We start from the raw sequence: 23,950 nt of genomic DNA on the forward strand, positions 1-23,950 counted from the left end.
ATCAATGAATTTTATAATAAAATATGAAGTATTTGTAATATATAAAAAGAAAAATACTTCTAATGATTTTCTCTACGAAAAAGTAATGTTCAACTAATTCGATTTTGTTTCAAACATTATGAATTTATTATACTTAGTAATATAGGCTGACAGGTCACCACTTAGATCAGAATCGTTTTCGTAGGTACATATTGATTCATTAAATTAAAATATGACATAGGTATTCATTCTAATGAATTAAGTGAAATAAATGGAATGGTAAAATCTTATGTACAGCGATTGAATGTGATTGTAATGAGAAATTAGAAATTACCCACTTTTCTTCTTTTATTATCGAATTTAAAAAATAAACTAAAATTTAAAGTGCTTAAAAAAATGCTTAAAATGAGTCTGAATATTTTGATAGTTTCAATGTACCTATAGGAAAAAAAATGTTTAAGTGGAATATTTTAAGTTTCTACGATTATTTTTTTTTTTTTAATAACAAAATCACAAAAATTGATATATTTTGTGGATAAATGATAAATGAGAATAAATCGTTATTATACATTTCAATATCCAATATCGTAAGAAATCAAACTTCAATTACTCAAAACAATATGTAGGTATAGTTTAAACATAATTCTTAACATTTTTTAAATTTCCAAATATAAAAACTTATGAGGAATCTTGTTTTTAGTTTTCAAACCTAAGGTATTAAACTTAAATATTTATGAAAACACCTACATAAATAATAATTTGCAAATTTTGATGAATTTCGTTAAACTATGTATATAAAAAAAGTCTGACTATGTATTTTTGATATTTTTTCAATCCTGTTGGAAAAACTTTATATTAAATTTTCATTGATTTTTATATAGAACAAAAGTTGTACCATAATATTATTTAAAACCTAAAATAAATAGTATATCTTATAGTAGTGCAAAATGAGATAAAATGTTGTACAAATTTCAAATAATTGGTAATGTGAAATATGGATATTGGGTGCTAATTATAATTGCTTGGAAATTTCTACTTTTGAAAAAAAGTAAAAACTAGGTTAAATTTGTATCTACAAACCATCTCTCTAAGTTAAAAATTAAGCATTTTTACAGATTTAAAATAGTATGAGACACTCACACACAGAAAAAAATATCATAATAAACATTTGTAATTTGGTTCAGAATTTAAATTTTTAAACAATCTTTAAATTAATTTCATTGAGCTGATGTTTTATTTTTATTTGAAAGTTACAGTCATACTTGTATATAATATGTTATAACGCAGTTAACCATACAATGTTACTTCTACACGCTTTTTCTCAGTAAGCCGTTCATGAGAAATCAAAATAAAACGTGGTGATTAAGTAGTTGTTAACCGTCAGAACTGTTATCCAGCTATGAACTGACCTTAAAATTGTCCCAGTGCGGATCCAAATAAACGGAATGTTTTGGCTTCGCTCCGCTGACGACTTCGAGGAGTACAGCGCAACAAAACAGAGGCCAAAGTGGAGCTTGCCTGGTACCAAACCTGCAAGTCAAACAATACCACCGCCGACACTTATGACAAATTTATCGCAAACGCAAGATGTTAGGTATTATATTATAATACACTTACATCGTCGACTTCCCATTAACTTCCGCGCAATATCCGAAAAATAGGTACAACTTTTGTATGCGATACACGGCACGTCTGAATTTGACGACGGTCAACAACATGTACGGGGATATCACTGGTCGGGTAGAGGTGTTCTGCCGCGGAGAAGTTCCGATGTATTGCTTAACCGCCGTGTAAAAAACCATGCAAACATACATTTTTGCACACTCGACGAAAATCAATGTCGCCGACGACCGGATAACGCGTGTCCGCACACTTATATATATGTATAGAACGCGTTTTCCGTCGTTCTGCTAAACTGTTCATACATTCGAAAGAGAGGCGGCGATGCCGACTACGACAGGAATTTCACGATTTGTGGTCTTCAATAATACATAGGTCATTTATTGTCATATATTGTGCCAGCTATTTGAGCCACTTGTATTTTTTCTCTTAAAATATTTTCTGTTTTTATACAGACGGGTGATGTTTGAGCATTGTCATACCTAATAAAGTAAGTCTTATAAACAAGACTAACATAATATGAGTATAAAATATAACACTTCTAAAGAAAAAAATACTTACAAATATTCAAAAAATACCTGACCAATAAGAATTAATCATACATTTTTAAAAAAAATAAAAAAAAAATGTATTATTTATCTGGCTCGTATTCGGTTAATTTTGAATTTAGAACCATAGTTAATATATACAAATTACTTTGAAAAAAAATGGCCTATCCGAATATGGTGTTCAAAGTAGGTGGTGCAATTAAAAAAATAGTTTTCATTGCGCATGCGCAGACAAAATTTCAAACAATTTTGAAATGTATATTTATATACCACCAGCTTGTAAAAAAAAATCGATTTATCCCAAAATAATCCGGCCGAGAAATTCAGTGTTTCCTAAATTGCAGGTGAATACATATATTTAATTCGTGCTAATAACTAATATTGGTATATAATATGATATAATAAATATAAAATAAAGTATTAGTATTTAATCGCTTTATTAAAAATAATAATTAATTATTGTTACACATAATTACATTATAATTACATTTTGCGCCGTCTGATGTAATTGTTTTTGGGATGCCAAATCGTGCTATAGTTTCTGAAAATTTTTGAATAACAATATTCGCTGTCATAGAATTTACTTGAAATACTTCTAACCATTTTGTGGTTGCGTCAACAATGATAAAGAAATATTTATTTTGGAATGGTCCGAGAAAATCGCAATGCACTCTAGTCCAGGTAAGTTTTGTAACCACCAAAAAAAAAATTGTTCATCGATCCTTTTGACTAAATGGTGCATGTCAATTATTTTCAATTTTCATAATAAGTACTCACTCATGTTCAATTGTTTACCCTGTTATTAATTTTTTTTTGAAACTTTTTATTCTTTGAAACAAATGTATTAATTATTTATACCTTTATATTATATATAATATGTTTTTTACGTTATAATATTATGTAGCTAATATCTATGTTAATATACTCCATATAAAGTATACTACAAAATATAATAAAATGTTAAAAATAATTTTCACTTCGTCAAATTAAATATTGTGCAAAATTCATAATTAATAATACCCCAAAAACAGTCTTACCTTTCTTTACATTTTTTAAATCATTAAATTATTATTTGTAACTATATATGTAGGTAGGCGCCTACCTATATCATATTATTGGTGGTTATTACGACATTATTATGTAGGTACGTTTACATATATTATTATTCATTACATTGCAACCAGAGCCCAACTTAGGAATTTTGGGGCTCGGGTCAAATTTTCTAATGGGACCCCAAAATTAATTATTATCTAAATTCTAAATTATCAATTTAAATTATAAATGCAGTCTTTATGTTATATATAGATTTGTTATATTCAATTTATTTTATATAGGATTAAAAATCAATTATACCATAATAAAGCTACAAGAAATTATTTAATGGCAATTAATATAAATAAAACGATGCAATTAAAAATATAAATATAAAAATAAAGAAGTTTTAGTACAGTTTTTAATTCAAACAAATGTTTACTTATATACATCATATACATTGTATACAAAGTCAAAATGGCAATGCATTTTTCAACATAGTCAATGTAAATAATAAAAAAATTAAAATAAAAAATAAATAATAATTAAAGAAATAATTTAAGACAATGGTTTAGTTCTAATTTTGAATTTGTTCTTTCTGCTTCACAATTCGAAACTGGCAAAGTTAAATAAAGTCGCAGAGAAATGTACACATTTGAAAATACTTCTTTTAAATTATTTTCATGTACATATAAGTAAATATTTTGAGGAGAAATTATTGGTAAATTTAACTGCATTACATAACTAGAAAAGTGCACAATCTCTTGTCTTATATTTATTGTATCAATATCATCTTTAAATGTGCTAATGAATATGTCGGCAGAAGTCTCTGATAATAATTGTGAACCGACTTTTGTAATAAACCCAAAAATACTACAAAGATTATCATATGCGTTTAATCTTTTATCAAGTTCAGTAACTAAACAATCAATAATAACATAAAAAGTATCAACCTCAAACTTTCTTATTTCGCATAAGTTTGAATTTCCTTCTATTGTACCATCCGAGAATTTTTTTTTCCTAACAATTTTTTCTCCACAAGGCAAAATATTAGTTGATAATTCCTTTGCTTTGTTTTCAAAATATATAAACTTCTCTCTTAATGAACTAACATAAGTTTTTAATCCTTTTAATAAATTTACAGCTGTAAATAAATCTATTCCCGGTTTTTGAAGGTATTTACTAACACTGTTAAATTGCGATAAAATTTCATTCCACATAACTGCCATAAAAGTTGTTTTAAACTTTATCATTTTATTTTTTATTGATTTAGCAGCATGACGATTTTCTTGTTTTTCGTTAACATTTTCAAAAATATCCGTTAATGTACATATAATTTGGTCATAATTTAAGATAATAGCTTTACACGACTCCGCGTGACACTCCCACCTAGTATTACTTAAAGTTTTCAAAACAATTATTTTATTTTTTTCTTCCGATTGTAAACCAGTCAAAAGCAAATTCCATCGATGTAATGATATATTTAATGAGCGATTAAAATTTTTAAATTCTTTTTCGGATGATTGAAATTTTTTGGGATCCATATTCTGAAAAAATTCTGGTCCTTTTAAGCAGCATAATTCTATAAAATTGTTGTTTAACACTAATGGCCACATTCCCGGATCTTGATATAATTCAATATCAAGTTCAATAGTATGAATATTCGAATTAAAATTCATTGCAATCACTGCATTTTCTGCTGTAGAATCATTGTCAACATTATTTTCAGAAAAATTATAAGTATCAGATTTTGAGTTTTCTATTGTAGAACAACTGTTAATATTATTTTCAGAAAAATTTAAATTATCAGATTTTGAAGTCACTATTGTATTACATTACACTATTACTATCATTATTCATGTTTTCAACATGAATATAACTATTATTTAGAACCAAATCATTTTTATTATTTTTATTAGTTTCTACTCTATTTGCACTGTTGATAGTTTCAAAAAAATTAGTTAATTTAGGTAACTTGCTTACTGCATCTTCGGCCTCCTTTAATTTTCGTTTTGCATAACCACTGAGATAAATCCTTTTTTTATCAGACATTTTTAAATTGCAATAGTTTTTGGCATACACTAGTAACAAACTAAACTCACGAACTCGACTAAAAACTAATTTAATAATTTAATATCACGACAGTCGACGGAATACCTACTAGTGTACCGTGTACCGATTGTACTAATAATGCGAAACTGACCATCAAAATGTACCTATGTTAAGATAAATTGTAATCATAACAATATAAAGTGCTTTTGACCAACTTTATCTTAAAACTTAATAGCTTATTTTATCGATTAGAGAATAATCATAAATTCCATTACGATACGCGACTAACGAAACTACGTAACCACTAACCAGTAATATCATACAATTATTTCAAAATGCCACTTTAATAATTAAATATTAACAGGGGCCCGGGGCCCCAAATAATATCGGGGCCCGGGGCTGCAGCCCCCCTAGCCCCCCCTAAGTTGGGCTCTGATTGCAACACATATTATATGTTATTAATTGAACGTTTATTTAATACATAGCGATAATTACATTATTTGGTAGCTATTCTTAATGTTTTCTTAAGTTATGATGGATATAATATAGTTTTTATCATGCATTAAAGAAAATCGATATGGTCATAGAGAAGAGGATCATTTACGTTGTGCAGGTACTTTGTTTTATTTCAAATGAAAAATACGTAAAATTAACAATATTGGTATTATTTTGTATAAAATAGAATTTCAGCATTAACTTTAAAACTTTTTGATTTTGTTGATACTTGATCCTTTAAATCGTCATAGCATTGCCATTGATCATTTGATCTCAAACCATACGCTATGTAATGGCCATATGATTGTCTTAATTCTCTTGCCGATCCGTCAAAAGCAATTACCCCTCTTAAATTGTACACATCTCCATTAATTGTTATTGTCTTGCTAATATCTCCAAGTTTACTTATTATGAAAATTGAAAATAATTGACATGCACCATTTAGTCAAAAGGATCGATGAACAATTTTTTTTTTTGGTGGTTACAAATGATTACAAATGATATTACATAATTTGACATTAGTTTCCATTTATAAATCGTAAGTGGCGGGGCCAGGGTAACTTACCTGTCTAGTCCACGGTTTTTCTGGCCATTTCCACAGTGATATAATAGATTTGGGTGGATTCTGCCTGACATTAAGACAATTGTCGCCATTTTGCGTAATATTTTCAATTTCTTTATCCATTCCTGGCCACCAAAAGTATGATCTTGCTAAACTTTTCATACTGGAAGAACCCATGTGACATCAATGAAGTTCACTTAGTATATTATTTCGAAATTTAGTCGGTATGATAATACGGTAACCCCATAATAGGCATCCCTGTTTCAATGAAATTTATTAAGCTTATAATGATAATTTTTTTATGTTAAGTGTTTCCAATACTTAAAATCGGCTGCAAAACAAAAAGTCCCTTCAAAATCCCATTATAATAAGACTGGCGGAGGTGAAAAACAGGATGAAGAGTGCATTGACCAAGCTGGCGAACAACTGTTAGATATTTTAGGGCATACTGCTATTCACGGTTACGACCCTGTTAATGAAAGTATTACTATAGCTTTATTTTTGAGTGATAACATTATAGGTCCAAATACACTATAGAGATATAGAGGATATGGTTCCAGAGAATATACCTGCAGAAGAAGATAGTAATATAGATTTCATTACTGTTTCTGTAGATTCAAATAGCAGTGATGAGCAAGATTATGGTACTGAAAAAGCAATGTAAATATTCATATTTATTATTATTTTTATGAAGGTTACTATTTTTTAAATTTAATTTAAGTGGTATTTTAAATATTTAATTAGTGAATCTGATCCGTTTGACCAATTTATTTGTATTGTTCAAGTTTGGATAAACAGTATGATGATGTTGATTCCCAAAATATCTACAATAAGTAAGAAGTTTTTAAAAATAATAAAATAATAAAATATTTAATATCATTTTTTATCATCTTGGAAACATCTGTTTATATTTATCCATAAAAAAAATAGTAGGTACTTATATAAATATTTGTTTTATAATAATATTGTTACTTTATTAATGGCGAAGATGGGTATCACATACGAGGTGTGGCAATTAAGTAACGAGAATTTATTTTTAGTTCCTATAGTGGTAACACTGACATCTTGAAAATTTGTTGACGTTAAGTTCGCGAGCTTATACACAACTTAGTCAAGTTTGATAGTGATCGGTGTAATATTTTGTGCTCTGCGATTTTTCAAAGTTAGTAGTGAAGGGTCGTGACGTAAAAATGTGTGACGTGAAAAACGAGCAGCGAATTGTCATTAAGTTTTTAGTGAAATCTGGCGAAAAACCGGCCGAAATTTTTCGTAAATTGCAACATGTGTTCAATATTGAGCAAACAGTGGGTTGAAGAGGGGGGAGAGCGTCCCACGAAAGCCCGGATGCCTTGAAGCCAAATCAAGACCATGCTCATCTGTTTCTTCGATAAAACGGGTATTGTGCACCGAGAATTTATTCCTCAAGTACAAACGGTGACTTCGGTATTTTACATCGAAGTTCTTAAGCGATTGTGTCAGAGTGTCTCGTGTGAGGCCGGAATTAGGCAAAAATGGTTGGGTCCTTCACCATGACAATGCGTCTGCTCACACATCAAAAGTTCAACAGTTTTTGACCAGTAGGAACATAACGACGCTCCCCCACCCCCCGTATAGCCCTGATCTGGCTCCACTGGACTTCTGGCTATTTCCAAAGTTGAAGTAACCAATGAAAGGACATCGCTATAAGGACTTGGAGGACATTAAACGTACCGTAACGTCAGTGTTGAAGAACCTAACTTCTGGAGACTTCCAGGAGTGCTTCCAGAAATGGGAAGAACGCTGGACCAAGTGTATTAGACTCGGAGGAGAGTACTGTGAAGGCATGGGTGCATAAATTGTTGTAAATATTAAATAAATGTTTTAACATTTGAAATTCTCGTTATTTAATTGCCACACCTCGTACTCAAAAGTATAGCAGAACACGAAAGTTAGTATCTGAGTGTGTTTCTACTTATTTTAGTTATGCCAAAAAATGTATTTAAATTCTGCAAATTTCTAGTGTAATAACTTCAATTGTAGCATTGATTATGTATTGTATAATATTTATAATCAATGGTTGTAGCCAATAAAATATTTTAATTAAAAAGAATAATAAATTATCAGTTACCTAAAACCATAGCTAACGTATATAGGTACGTTAGGTATATAGGTATGTTCTTATTAAGACGCATTTGCAATGTCAAACTGTTAGGGCCGGGCGCATACTGAAAGAGCAAAACTGTTCCGAGCTGGTCGAAACATATTGTTTCAAACAGCTCCAAACAAATTTCATTCACACTGACAAAACAAAACCAAACAAAACGAAATAATTTCGGACTCATTTTTGTTTTTATACACCAGTCGTCAAGTTGAGTTCTGATGAAGATGATGTTGTACCTCTTTTGTGGCAATTTTTGTTAAATAGTGAAATTAATGAAAATAAACGTAAACGTAAAATTTGGGTACACGAAATAAATAAAAAACGTACAGAAAATAGTACACTTTTGAATTTTTTGCTGAATTGCGTAAAGATGAGTTAAAATTTAAAAATTTCACTCATATGAGTTCAACTATTTTTGACTTTATGTTAAATGAAATTGGTGAGGCTATAAGATCACAGGACACAAATTTTCGTAAAAGTATAGAACCTGCTGAAAAATTATTAGTAACATTGAGGTAAGTTCAAATAATAATAGGTACTATAATTATATACTAGAAATATTTATTAATCAAACTTTAAACTGAAGTAAATGTGAAACAAATGTACATAATAAGTATTAATAATTTAATAAGTATTCAAAATCGTTAATAAGTAGGTATAGTCAGTATGTTGAGCTATTTGATGATGAATATCCGGGTGGGCTGAAAGTATAGTTGTACGTTTGAAATTCCTGTACTGGTATACATGTGATGTAGTACTACCATATTATGATACTTTATCATTAGCTGCTGATTCTTGCGCTTCTTGACTGTCGATGTACGAGTTTAAAGTTGTCAACACAAACTGTTTAAACTGGCGCTGGTTTTTTCCATTTAATTTTTTAAAACCAGGAAAGACTTTAAAAAAATAATAAATCAACATCTTCAACAGCTGACTTATTTGTTTTTGAATGTAAAAATTCAATCATAGGCTCTGCAACTTATTCTGCAGCCGAATTTTTAGTTTGAGTTTTTTTTTATTTTTTAAATACAGGTTCAGAAGATACCAGTTCTTGCCTGTCAATTAAATAAGACGTAGTATTTGTAGCTTCATTTTCAATTTCATTACTGCTTTTATTGAAATCTGCATTTTTTGTATTTTTCTCAGTATCAGTTGCCTTGCTATCATCATCTGATGCCACCAGATTACTTAATATTTGCTAGTGCTGCATCATAAAACTTAACAAAAACGACATTTCCTCGAATAAATACCACTTTTTTTTCTTAAAGCAGCAGAACCAGACTTTTTTGATTTTTCTTCGAGTAATGCTCTTGCAAAACTATTACGAAGACAAGCCCACTTACTTTTACACTCTGCCACTAAAAAATGTATGTTAAATTAATTATTGTTGTATGCATTTAATGTTTTGACAAACATCAAAATCTCGATAACTTTAACGTATAGATTGAGTGGAGCGATGAATGTATTGGTTTTATAATGATGCGTGTTGTTTTTTTTTCATTTATCATCAAACTTCAGGGCAGTAAAATGCTTAGAATTTCTTTAACAGTATCTTTTCTTTTCTTTTAGTGAACTTAGTTGGTACTCTATGGGGTTAAAAGTGAAAATTTCTAAAGAATTATTGAAAAGCGCTGGAAAAACAAAAAAAAACTAATGAAAAAAAGAAATTTTACGCAAAAACAGTTTTCGACAAAATCGATTTTTTTATATGGTTGCAACTCAAAAACGAATATTTGATAATATTTATATTTTCATTAAATTTCAACATTAGCATTATCTATACACGGTTAAATTTTCAAAATATTTTGACTTTTTTAAGCTATATTTATAGACCACTGAAATTTTCGATTTTTTTCAGAAATTTTTTTTAAAGTGTTTAAAATGTAATACAAGGTTCCTTATGAGTTGTTTTTATTGTAGCTAAAAAAAATTAAAAATCGTTAGTCACAATTTTTTTTTATAAGCGTTTATAGTTCAAATTTTTAAGAAATCTGTCGAAAACGCGAAAATTTGCAAGTAATTTTGAAGTTGAAAAATCATAAAAAATTTTGTGTTCATAACTAAGGATTAAAATTATAACACTAAGTTTTCCTTCAAGTAGCTATAGAGAAAACTCATAACATCATTATAGGAAAAATTGTATGTGCGTTTGAATTTTAAATTTTTACGAAATAGCGTAACGACAAAGATTTATCCCAAACGATTTTAAATATTTGTTATTATTCAAAAAGTATAAGTCGTAGATACTTGAAAATTTTACCAGTTACTAGGATTCGCGTTTTTTTTAGGTGATTTAATTTTTAAAATATTTTGAGCTATTTATACGCAACTGAAATTTTCAACTTTTCTGAAAAAATATTTTTGAAGTGTCGATAAAATTTTTTTGGCCCTATCAAAATACTTGAAAAATTAATACAAAGTTCCTCATAAGTTCTTCCTATAGTGATTAAAAAATTATAAGAATGCATAGGCACAATTTTTTTAAGTAGCTAAGAGTTGAAAATGTAATACAAAATTTTCCATAAGTTTAGCTAATAATAATTATAAAAAAACTTAAATTTTGATGTATTCAGGTCATTAAAACATAAATCACCTTTTTCACCAACAACTGAAAATTATATCCTAGGCTAACAAATCATCTTCGTTCAGAATTGTTTTTCGTATACAATGATAATTATCATTGGATTCAAATTTAACCCTCCTATAATACATAATAGTGATCCACACGGCACCTAATGTACAGCAGAGCGGTAGCCACTTGCCAGCTTTTTTTTATTTTTAGAGCATTTTTTGGTTTTCTTTAAGTCAAATTTCATTGATGCTGAAAACTTGAAAGATGCACTCTCATTAAACTTACGTTTTTTGTATTTGGCATCTGTGCCACACATACAGCAACACAACTTTTCTTCTATATAATGCCATTTCATGGTTATATATTTCATTTTGACGTTTCATTTTCAATCACTTTTAAGTAATTTTAAAAACGTTTTGAAAATGATTTTTGTAATATAAATTAATATATGATGGTCCTGAAAAGGACCGTCTTATAATATAAAACAACTAAATAATATTATACACAATTACGTGACCTTTCGTATTGAAAATTTTACTAATTAGCACAGGTTAAAACAGTAGTCATCGTCACTTACAATTTTAATCAGTAATAATGACAGTCATGAATTATATTATTTACTAGTACGCAGTCTATTTATTTATTTTTTAAAAAGACCGGCTCTATGGGAAACCAGATACCAAGGTAAGCAATATGGTGGTAACATTGTAACATTTGTAACCATAGTTACCATGTCCACTTCTTCACATCGCACGACACGACACGACGTAACTGTGAATGCGCCTTAAAGGTACTCGAGCTGATGTCGTTAATGCTTGCTTAAAATCTTCCCCTATATGGAACTATGTTGAAAAACTTTATTTGCGAACAAACATAAGAGTTTATTATGCGGAGGGGACGATCTTTTTCCAGCACAGTTGTTGAAAATTGGAAATGGAACTTTAGGAAATGAAAATGGTTACATTTCTGTCAATCACACGATTGGACGGGTAGTCAATAACGTGGAAGTTGATTTCTACAGTTTATCATGACATTTTTAATCTGTCCAATAAATCTTATCAGTGGTTATGTGAAAGAGCTATTATCTCTCCGAGAAATGTAACAGCGGGAGGAATTAATGATATTGTCCTTCTAAAATTCAATGGACACTCACGTGAATATCTATCAATTGATACAGTTACATCAACAGATGATGCTATTCATTATCCACAAGAATTTCTCAATTCTCTTTCTCCTTCGGGATTTCCTCCTCATAAGCTAAAATTAAAAATTGGTGCTCCAATTAGCCGTAATTCTTACAGGGCCAGCGAAAGGAGAAATTGCATTTATTCCAAGAATTTCCATGATTCCCTCTGACTTGCCGTTTTCTTTCAAACGGCTTCAATTCCCGGTTAAAGTTTCTTTTGCCATTACCATAAACAAAGCACAAGGTCAAACATTCAAGTACGTTGGGGTAGATCTTCGTACAGAGTAATTATACGTGTCATTTTCTCGAACTGGGGACCCGAATCATCTTATGATTTTAATTTCAACAGGAAATATAACAAAAAACATCATAAACTCAGAAGTCTTATAAAATTATTATTTTAATTCTTCTTTTTGTTCTTCATCAACTTCAATCAAATTCTTTATCAACCATAAATTATTTCTTTTTTATCTGTATTTTTATCATTTATATAACGCTAGAAAAATTTCAATCCGTTTTCATTAACCGTTTTTTTATATTTACTTGCCGATCACATTAAACAATAATATTTGAATAAAAAATCATGGTCCGAAGGCAATATAAACAACCAATCATGGGCGAAGCTGTGACGGGTCGGCTAGTTTTATATTATTTTATTTCAGCGATTTTTTTATTGAATTTTTTTTTACTTTATGTAATATTTTTGACTGATTAATTGTCGTATAACGCACGTTTATAATGTTATTAGAAATAAATACAATAACAACATATACGATATATACGATAAATAACAAATTTTTTTATAATTCTGACACGGTCGTGTCGCACGAATACCGCGATCTCACCCGCTAGACCCCCTTGCCTAGGTATCACCACTCGTTCGATAATCAATCGGGACACCCGAGCGATTAATCGAACCAGTTTCTGAGTCGGCGATGAGCCCCGAACTCCCGCGGCGTGGGTGACAACCACCGAGAGCTTCGGCGGCGTTTTTGTCTATCGTTAACCGTCGTTACGATCGATCCCCGCCCGCCGCCGTTCTATTTAAAGTCCGTGCTTTTATGCGTTTTCCGCGACTGATTTATATATTTGAGTTGTTCTTCTTTTTATTAGTGTTAACTATTATCTATATATATTATCATATATATATATATACTCTGCCTATTCTGTTTATTCGTACCTCCGAGATATACATTATATTTATACGTGTTATTCGGACGCATAGTGCGCGTACGATTATTATTATTATTATTCTTATTATTATAGAAGCTCGTTTCCGTCGTCACATACATTTGTTGTTTTGTCTTTCTTTCGCTGTTCTTTTTTCCTTTTTCCTATTACTATTTATATTAAATATATATTATATTATTTGTGCTACGTGACAATTATTTTAATAATAATAATAATTTTAATTTAAATAATAAGTTGGCAACGTCGCATCCAATTTCACGCGCAATCGTACTCTACCGTTTTAAAGAGCCCAATTTCAGAAAATTATTAAAAAACAATAAATTAAATATTCCGCAGTCAAAAAAAATTGGCCCTCAAATTAACGATGAGTATCCATTTGTATTTGTTGGAGACAAAGCATATCCTTTACAAACCAATTTAATGAGACCTTTTCCAAAAAAAAAATTTAACAAATGAAAAAATAATTTTTAATTATCGTTTATCAAGAGCTAGAAGGTTAGTAGAATGTAATATTCTGCAAATGGGCTTGACCAAGTCGTCTCCTCTCATCAGTGCATGAGCACCATTCTACCAGCTAAGTGCACGAGCACCATTCGACTAGACAAGTGCAGGAGCACCTACAACTAGTCAAGACACACTCACAAGATCCTGCGAGCGACAACTGTGCCATTTCTTTTTTAAAAACGAAATTAATCTATGTCCCGTTATTTCTATTTGAGTATTTAAAATAATTCTTTCCGTCCTATTACGTCAACTGCGTGTTTAAACAGCTACGAATAAGGTAAGGTGCATGAGCATTCATATTTATACAGTTACAATTTGATATAGGTATCACATTTTAATTAGTAAATTATTATAATTTAATAATTAAATAATTAACAAATATTTTACCAACGGTATACTTGATCGTTCTCGAATTATGACCTCGAGAGCCCTCCAACGATCAGGAGGAAGTTAATCGCGCAAATTTAAAATAAATACTCATAAGTTGTAATAACTTCTAAAGTAAGTTATCTATGGCTAGGGACTTCTAGGAGTTTGCATATTTTTCAATAATCATTCAAAACATAGCTAAGTAATATAGAAATTTGTTTCTTGGTAATACGAGTTCATATTTAAAATTTATAGTTGCATATTTTGCATGTTTGACCATTTTTTAATTATAAGTGCATATTTGAGCATTTTTAATATGAAAATTGTAGTTTTATAATTAAATAAATATTTTATACATTATTATATATATATACATTAGCTGGCTCCGTGCACTTCGTTGCCCGTTAAAAATGTCAATTCTATATAATATCCGAGTTATAATAGTGCCTAACCTTCCTCGATTCAGTCGCATGAAGTTGTTTCACAAGTTATGCATGAGCAATTTGAACCTGAGCGTTATAACCTACTTTTCTTTAACGCTATAAGCATGAAGTGATTTATGTATCGATACAAAATTCCAAGGAGTTTTATTTGTGACTATGGTCCTTCTTTATCTCTAGTTTAATGTTTTAATTACTAAATGATGGTATTCAGAAATACCATTCATAACATAGTATTAATATTTTATAATTTTTATCTATTATTATAGGTAAAGAGTTTACATTAGATACACGTCATGTAGTTGGATTTACCATTGACAAGGTATCGTATAACTTTAGTCAATTTATTTAAAATTCATCCAGTTATTTCGAGTTACTCAACTAATACCAGTTTCTATTTTTATAATCAGGCATATAATCAACAAATTTGTTGGTTGAAGTCGGGTGCAAGTGGCAGAAAAATTGAGTTTATTAACAAACTTATTACTTTTATTAAAAAGTGGTTTAAACCACCAGCATTTCAATTTATGTTCTCATTTTATTTTGCGTACAAAATATGTACTACTATTCATATAAATATACATATTTATATAAATTCGAAAAAAAATAATGAAACAGAGGATTCGCCTGAAATTGAAAGTCCACCAGAGGACTCTCCAAACACGCGTGAAATTTATTTTAAAATGACTATTGAAGATAATAATAATCTTGAAATTACATTTAAAATCAAATGGACTACAATTAAATGATAAAAAAAAAATGCGCAGAAACAGTAACTCAAGAAATAACAAAACTCACAATTAATAGTTGTATGTATAATAATTTAACCCCTTACTGCATATTGTACCATATGTGGCACATACTGGTTTTGTATTATTTGTGTCTAAAATAATTGAAATATTCCAAAACTGCATGCATGGCCAGATTCGGCACGAAAAGGCATATAAAAACTATGTAAGGTGCTGCCCTCTAGGATTAAAATTGTGCTGGCTATTACGAATAATATCATGGATATAATCATTATCATGTTATCAGTTGTGTTGTTGATTTCAAACAATGATAAGTCATTTTTAAACGTACGAATTTCGTTCAAAAAAATATGATCTCATTCAAAATTTTACGCTCTATCCAACCATGGTAAGTACATTTTTATACATCAAATATTTGTTTGGATACAATCAAATTTGTATTTGTGCCAAATTTGGGACATCATGCACTTATGATTTCACTTTTGTGTGCTTTATAAATTATGTTGTATCTAGTATTCGAAATATTCATACAGTTAATTTTCCATTATAGGTGAAAATTAATTCGACTTCTTTTTATTCACGTGTGCAAAGTATACCTGATAGCAGTTCAGACTCTGAATGGTCTGATGATGAAGATTTATATACACCTATATCTCAACAAGACGGATGTTTGGTTTCTGACACTGATGAAGATTCTATTGATCCTAATGAAAATTATTTAGTCATTCCTGCATCTGATGAAGAAATTAACACTGAAGATGAAGATGATATACCTCTTTCCATAAGGTATGATAGGTTAATGTCCAAAAGATCATTAAAAAAAAAAGAAACAAAACCAGTTTGGGTAGAGGAACATCTTATAACACCTCCAGAATCAACAATGTTTACTGGTGATATTAATCTGCCAGAAAATATTATGTGCCTTACAGATCCATATCAGTTTTTTAGTTTTTTATTTCCACCAACACTTATAAAATACATTACTGATCAAACTAATCTATATGCATCTCAAATTAGTCCTAATAAATTACCAATGATCTGTGCAAAAGAAATAGAACAATTTATTGGTTTATGCTTAAAAATGTCAGTTGTTAAACTTCCAACTGTACGTCACTATTGGGGAAATTTGGGCATTCCTTCAATATATAATGTAATGTCTGTAAATAGATTTGAAGAAATTAAACGTTTTATTCATTTCAATGATAATAGTCAATTACCAGCAAGAGGTGATTATAATTATGATAAATTATTCAAAGTCAGGCCTTTATGTTCTCAAGTTCAAAATATTATAAGAAGCATACCCAAGGAAGAACATTTAGCAGTAGATGAACAAATAATCCCTACCAAGAGTAGAACATCACTCAAACAATATAATCCAAAAAAGCCTCATAAATGGGGGTACAAAGTTTTTGTTTTGAGTGGTAAATCAGGTTTCTGTTATGACTTTGATATTTTTGCTGGGGCTCAAAGTAATGTGGTACCTGAATCATGCCCAAATTTATCTGCTAGTAGTAATGTAGTTATTAGAATGAGTTACTTCATACCAAAGCATTGTAATTATAAAATTTTTTTTGATAATTGGTTCACTTCTATACCTTTATTAGTATATTTGCATAAGGAGGGTATTTTACCTTTAGGTACTGCAAGATTAAATAGACTAACAGGTTTGAAAATGCCAAAAGAAAAAGAACTAAGAAAAAAAGGACGTGGAACTTTTTGTGAGATGGTAACTAATGTTGATGAAATTAAAATTACTGCTGTGAGTTGGTTGGATAATAAAGTTGTGAATATGGTTTCAACATATGCTGGGAGTCAACCGGTTATGGAAAAAAAACGGTTTTTTAAATCAGAAAACATTCACAAGGTTATCTCTTGTCCCAATTCAGTGGGTATTTATAATTCATACATGGGAGGTGTTGATCTTATTGATTCAATGTTAGGATATTATAGAATTCCATTAAGATCTAAGAAATATTATATGAAGATATTTTACCATATAATAGATCTATGTGTTGTCAATGCTTGGTTATTATACAGACGGGTTAATAACAATAATGAATCTTACCTACCCTTAGTGGATTTTAAAATTTTAATTTCTGAAGTTCTTTGTGAGGTGAAAAGAACTACTCCAAAGAGAAAAGGCCGTCCAACTGCTGAAGAAAACAGAACACAAGGGCTCATAGAAACAAAAAAAAAAAGAGGGCCATGTTCAGAACTTCCTGCTGAAGATGTACGTTTGGATGGTATGGATCATTATCCCATTCATGAAAATAGAAATCGCTGCAAATATCCTACTTGTTCACAAAAAACTATGATCTCATGTTCGAAATGTCAAATTAATTTATGTATAAATGACAAACGAAACTGTTTTTTGTTATTTCATACTCAATGATTTATTTTAATATATTATTATTACTTTTTATTATTTAATTTTAACCAAAGGAGGTTCTCATTAAGAATGTAATCAAAAAGACTGAAGAAAGTTCTTATAATTTCTATGTATTTTATTATTAATTAATTTTAAGTAAAGAAAATTTAAATTTATGTTATCAATTCAAAATACTGAAGATACTATTTATTTTATTTACAATTTATAATTATAATTTTTTACCAAAGGAGGTCTCTTGTTATTAATATTTCATATTTGTTCAATTTTGTTATAATCATAATAAATTATTAATAAACATTTAATATTATGTTCTTTATTTATAGCTGCTAACCACATTATTGTAGTTAAGTATTCCAAAAACTTTGTGATACATAAAGCATAAAAAAAATGGTGGTAATATTTACCATTACCAATTTACCTACCAAGTATGGCACAATTACAAATGTTTATAATCATTGATACTGCATGGTGTGCCAAATATGGCACTTCCAAAAATATTGATAAGTGACTATTATGCATGGTGTGCCAAATATGGCACTTACAAAAGTATTGATAAGTGACTATTATGCATGATGTGCCATATTTGGAACACAATAAACTTTACCTTATAACTTCCAAACTTTGAACTTGAAATTTTTTTTATTATTTTTCCCATAATCAGGGAAAAATTTTAATGAAGTAGATTTTTTTCCAGTCAAAAATAAAAAATCATGCAGAAAGGGGTTAAAAATTTATAAATAATATATTATTTATAATGATAATTTATTTATTATTAGGAAAAAACGATATCGAAGTACCTATGTAAAGCCGCCGTGTGAGGACGAACTAAAAAATTTTTTAGAATGCGCGAAAGCGAATTCAAACGATTTAAATAAATGCCGAATTCCTTTGGAAAAATTAGCCTAGTGTTATGATCAAAAACGATAAATTAATAGTTACGGTCACATGGTGGTTTTATGTATTTTAAGTTCCGACGAGTGTATCGTGATTAGATAATAGGAATCGTTCCAATCAGTGGCGTATTTAGAAAAAAACCTATACATATCTCTGCAGTATAGTAAAGTAATAAGTATAGAAATTGGTATTCTGTGTATTCTAACGACAGTTTCCAAGTCATGGCTAAATATAATGTGTGATAAAGGCAATAGGTACATAGTTTTCATAGTTTATATAAATTATTTAATTATGCATAAACTGTGGACCCCCCCCCCAGAAAAATGTTGAAAATACGCCACTGGTTCCAATCATCAGCGACTTGATTTATTGGGGTATTTTAGAGTATATTACATGCGTGCGACAACTCGACCGTTATTTATTTTATTAAATAAAAATAACGAATTTACAATAATTATATGTAAAATCGAGCATATCAATACAGTAATACGAGTTCATATTTTGCATATTTGACCATTTTATAATTATAATTGCATATTTGAGCATTTTTAATATGAAAATTAGGGAATGAAGTCCCTAGCCCTACTAATAACTAATGACTTATAAATATAAAAGTCGTTCATTCAAGGTCCGTGTCCCTTGTGTTTGCCTTACAATTTATTTAAACCACATAATCACCATACATAAATAATATATAATATTATAAATAAACAATATATTTTCTATTTTCTATTATTTTAAATAATAATATATTTGATATATTCATAATATATTATTAATATATTTATATTTATAATTATTCTCTTTATTTTATTTTTATTTTTGCGTTATTAGTGTCGTCAGTGGTAAGACATCGTCGGATACCGTTCCGTTCACACATATCTTATTTTAAGTACTTGTCTTAAGAAAATCGCAGTAAATTAAATTTTAGTCTTCTAAAGTGATATAAGTGCACATTAATTTTAATACTATTTTGTTAAAAATGCATCCTACTGATACAATCAACAAAAAATGACTATTACTTTAACTAATACAACGTTTAAGTTTATGTGAAATAAAGTGCTTAAAAAAGTCCAGCGTTTAACTTATTAATGTTCACTTTTTGAAAATAAAAATAGGTACACTATTAAGTATTTTATAAGCTTTGAAACGGTTATTTCGATGGGTGGCGTAAAAAACTTAATTGTGAGTTAAAAGTAAGCACTATTAATATGAATAATAGATAACATTTTTAATAGTTTAAGACAAATAAATGAATTCTCGTCTAATAGCGATCGATGGATTATTTTTGGCACAATGTTTTTAATAAGACTTCTGAATTTCTTGTTTTTGGAACGTCTAGCGATCACATCGTTACACCGTTTTCTGCGATCGATAAAATTATATTTTTCAAATAAATAGTAAACTTGGTAATAATAATGAGTGTTATTTATCATACATTCGTTAGCGAATTTGTACAGACCAATGTCAGTAAAAAGAGAAAACCATTCAAAACAGTATTTCTTAAAAATTCGTGTTACGGTTTGTTTTAAATTTCGTGTAAGCAATTGCAATTGAGTGCAGTTCATATTTTCACCTAGGTACGCTGCATTTGCAAAATATCTATTAGTTTTTGTATTCCAAATTCAAGGATGTTATTGAATAATTGTTTTACACGTCAATAATATTACGTATTATATATAAATTTGTTATGATTGCCTCATGAAATATTATGCGTTCATGGGCAAATAGAATAATATTATTTGATTAAATAAATGTTTCACACATTGGTGTCACGAATAACATTAAATGTTGTTAAATATATTAAATAATCATGACACTTTACGAACAACGTCAATGCCTAACGGCAGCGGACAAACTAGTCTCCAACTGCCGGCGCGCGCCCAGCGGCTGGCACGTTTGATTCTCCTAAAGATGTAGTTACAAAACAATCCACCAGGAGCGTGGCATTACATGAAGCAGATTCGGTTTTTATTCGAATACAATTATTTAGGAATGTTGTAAGGAAAAAGTATACAAAATAAAGGAACAAATCTAGCTTAGTACCCACTCGAAATGTTGGTTATTTATTATTTTGAAAACATATGTACCTACTTTAACGTTTTAAAAATGATGGTGCAAAAAGCTTTTTCCGAAATCATTAGTTTTAAAGTTACAGACTATAATAAGTTTACGATTTTCAGTGTTTAGCCGATGCTAGTGGCGATATAATACTATAAAACACAGATTAGATAATTATATATGTAATACGTAATGATACGTGTCGTAGCACTCGTACTTACACATATTATCTGTTTTAATAAAAATATATTCAACTGGGAATTTATTTTAGGTTTTAATTTTTATAAACAATAGTATAAAATAAATTGTAACCATAATTTTGTTTTTTTTTTTTTAGAAACCAGTGTATTTTAACGTTTTAAAAATTATGGTGTCAAATTTTTTTCCGAAATCATAAGTTTTTGAGAAGTCCAAAAACAAAAATATATACCTATGCTTATTTTTAATACGTTTTCATTTTTTAAAGGGAATTAGGGGCCAACATTGCCACTCGCTCGCTGCTCGCTCAGACACCAAAAATCGTGAGTTTATTACTCTACAACTTTATAACTAATGATTTCCGAAAAAAACTTTGCACCATCATTTTTAAACGTTAAAATACATAGGTTTCCAAAATAAAAAACCGAAATTTTGAAGAGGTGCTGAACTAGATTTATACAAACATAAATAACATTCCAGCTAATTCCCCCAATTGAATGCCTTGCACGATACTGATGGTGATTTAATAGGTAGGTATATGACTTTACAAATTTACTGACCATTAATTTAGGTACCAGCTTACACTTTATTATATCTAATTTATTATATATAATAACCAGCGTTATTTATCATACATTCGTTTGACAATTTGTGCAGACCAAAGTCTGTAAAGAAAAAGAAAACCATTCAAAACAGTTTTTCTTAAAATTCGTGTTACGCTTTGTTTTAAATTTCGTGTAGGCAATTACAATTGAGTGCAGTTCATATTTTCACTAGGTATGCTCCATTTGCAAAATGTCGATTAGTTTTTGTATTCCAAATTAATGGGTGTTGTTGAATAATTGTTTTCATGTCAATAACATTAGTCATTACATATAAATCAATTTGTTATGATTGCCTCATAAAATATTATGCGTTCATGGGCAAATAGAATAATATTATTTGACTAAATAATTGCTTAACGCGTTTGATAACGCGTACAACATTAATAATTAATAAATAAAATATAGTCGTGCTACTTTACGAAGAACATTAACGGCTGACGACTGCAGACAAACTAGTGCATAGACAAGTATACCGATAGATAGGCATCTACCGTGTTATTTTTCGGAACATTGTGAAAAGCGCTCCCGGTGAGCGATGTAAAGAACTACGGTGGAGGCGACGGCGCTCGTCGCGTCCTGGTCCAAAAAATATTCCCGTTATTTTTAAATTATTATTTAATAACATCATTTTTTTCTCAATTTATTACCCATTATTTTCTGTATGTTACTTCAAAATAAATACTGAAATACCTTATAAAAATATAAATAAGATATTATTTGCTAATCAAACGAAAACACCTTTTATTAATTAATGGAAAAAACGACAACAAAAGTTAATACATATTTAGGTTTTGTTTTTTATTATAAGAAATATTTCGACAATACTTAATACAATTCAAACATTTTATAATTACAGAACAAAATATACATTTATTATATTTCATAACAATAAAAACATAATTATAGATACATAATAACAGATATGAATACAGTTTACAATAAATGAACTTGGAATTTGGGATAGCAATGTTGATAAGGTTTTACGTGCCAGTAATATAAAAAGTTTCGAAAGTAATTGGTAGGACTTTGTACTTTGCTTATACAGTGACAAACAAAGTAGCTTCTCTTCAAGAGTAAACCTACGGCCTTTGGGACTATTCTTCGTTTCACGAAGTTGAAGTTTGGTGAATATAGCTGCCGCGGGTGTCATACATCCAATGATTTTAGAATCCAAATATTTATCTGAGAATTTTTCAGCTGCTTTAAGACATTCCTTGAATTTTGGCATTTTTTCTTTTCAGTCCGTAATAATTTTTGCATCATTACACCAGTGCCGTAAAGAGATTGACATTTTGGTGTTAATAATTTGGAATGACGAATGCCAATTTTATTCAACATACCTGAATTTAACAATGTAAAATTAATTATGCCATGTAAATAGTATTTTAAATGAAATAGTAAAACAATAAATTTAAGTTGAATAAATGAATAAAAACTGTAAGAGAACAAAAATTGGAAAACCAATAAATAAATATATGTGTGTTATAATATATAAAAGTGCATTATAAATTCACACAATATTCAAGTCAAAAATTTAAAAAATGTGATATTGCTTGGAATAGGTAATGAACTAATGAAGAATCAAAATATAAGTTATAAAATTTTAAATTGTAGGCAAATCATGCAAGGCTAATAGAATTAAAATAATTAGCTTTTGAACCAAATAAAATTTGGTATAACTTGTTTTGTTAGTCTATTGTTTTGATTTTGAGATTTACAGTGGACATTGACTTATTTCGCAATTCTTATTTTTGTTGTTATAGCTTTGACAAAAAATAACAACAAGTCTGCAAACTATTATATTTAATTTTAACCGATAAGCGACCTTACAATAAACAAAAATATAGTTTATTTTCTTGCTGGAAAGTGACGTCATTGTTGTTGTTTTTTAAATCCAAATTCCGTACTTTTCTGGTGGATTTTCCTAAAATTGTATTACATAAGAACCTTCTCCTGCAACCAATGGGAGTGAATCATTAGTGAAAAATTTTACAAAAACGAAGAAAATAAAGAACAAAAAGTTGTTATCATGGTTATCGAAAATAAATAACAATAATCAGTACTTTTAATTTTTTTTTTTTTTTTTTTTTTGGCTTTTAAGAGGCCATAACTCCGAAACTACTCATTGCACAGCGTACAAACTTTACAGAAACTATTTAAACATCAATCTTAATATGCCCTGAAATTTTTATTGAAATCGGAGTATTGGATCTTGAGTTATAAAATGTATTCGAAATGTACACTTATTTTTATAATATATGTGTTTGAAAAAATGGCTACGCTGTGATGTAAAACTTCCTAAAATATCAGTAACTAATTAGGCATTGGTCTTAATGTCAGCGATTTTTTTACGGAGTATGATTC

The 23,950-nt window shown here is 29.2% G+C and overlaps 2 protein-coding genes and 1 pseudogene across 2 annotated transcripts in view; 2 read left to right on the top strand and 1 right to left on the bottom strand.

The window, feature by feature from the left end:
• Window positions 1-2,038, bottom strand: part of LOC114120322 (procathepsin L-like) — a 43,329-nt gene extending 41,291 nt beyond the window's left edge. The window contains exons 1-2 of the mRNA XM_027982194.2: window positions 1,597-2,038; window positions 1,389-1,509 (exon numbers count right to left, since the gene is read on the bottom strand). Of these exons, the coding sequence (XP_027837995.2) occupies window positions 1,389-1,509; window positions 1,597-1,793 (318 nt within the window). The 5' untranslated portion in view covers window positions 1,794-2,038. The remainder of the gene's footprint in view (window positions 1-1,388; window positions 1,510-1,596) is intronic.
• A 4,550-nt stretch (window positions 2,039-6,588) lies between these two features.
• LOC126552391 (uncharacterized) lies at window positions 6,589-7,125 on the top strand (annotated as a pseudogene).
• A 5,217-nt stretch (window positions 7,126-12,342) lies between these two features.
• On the top strand, window positions 12,343-18,210 carry LOC126552392 (piggyBac transposable element-derived protein 3-like). Its single transcript, XM_050207092.1, has 3 exons — window positions 12,343-12,443; window positions 16,031-17,760; window positions 18,152-18,210. The coding sequence occupies exons 1-3, from the start codon at window positions 12,343-12,345 to the stop codon at window positions 18,208-18,210; spliced, it is 1,890 nt and encodes a 629-aa protein (XP_050063049.1).
• Window positions 18,211-23,950: the final 5,740 nt, after the last annotated feature.

This window comes from Aphis gossypii, chromosome X (genome assembly GCF_020184175.1).
Source record: "Aphis gossypii isolate Hap1 chromosome X, ASM2018417v2, whole genome shotgun sequence".
Classification (NCBI taxonomy): domain Eukaryota; kingdom Metazoa; phylum Arthropoda; class Insecta; order Hemiptera; family Aphididae; genus Aphis; species Aphis gossypii.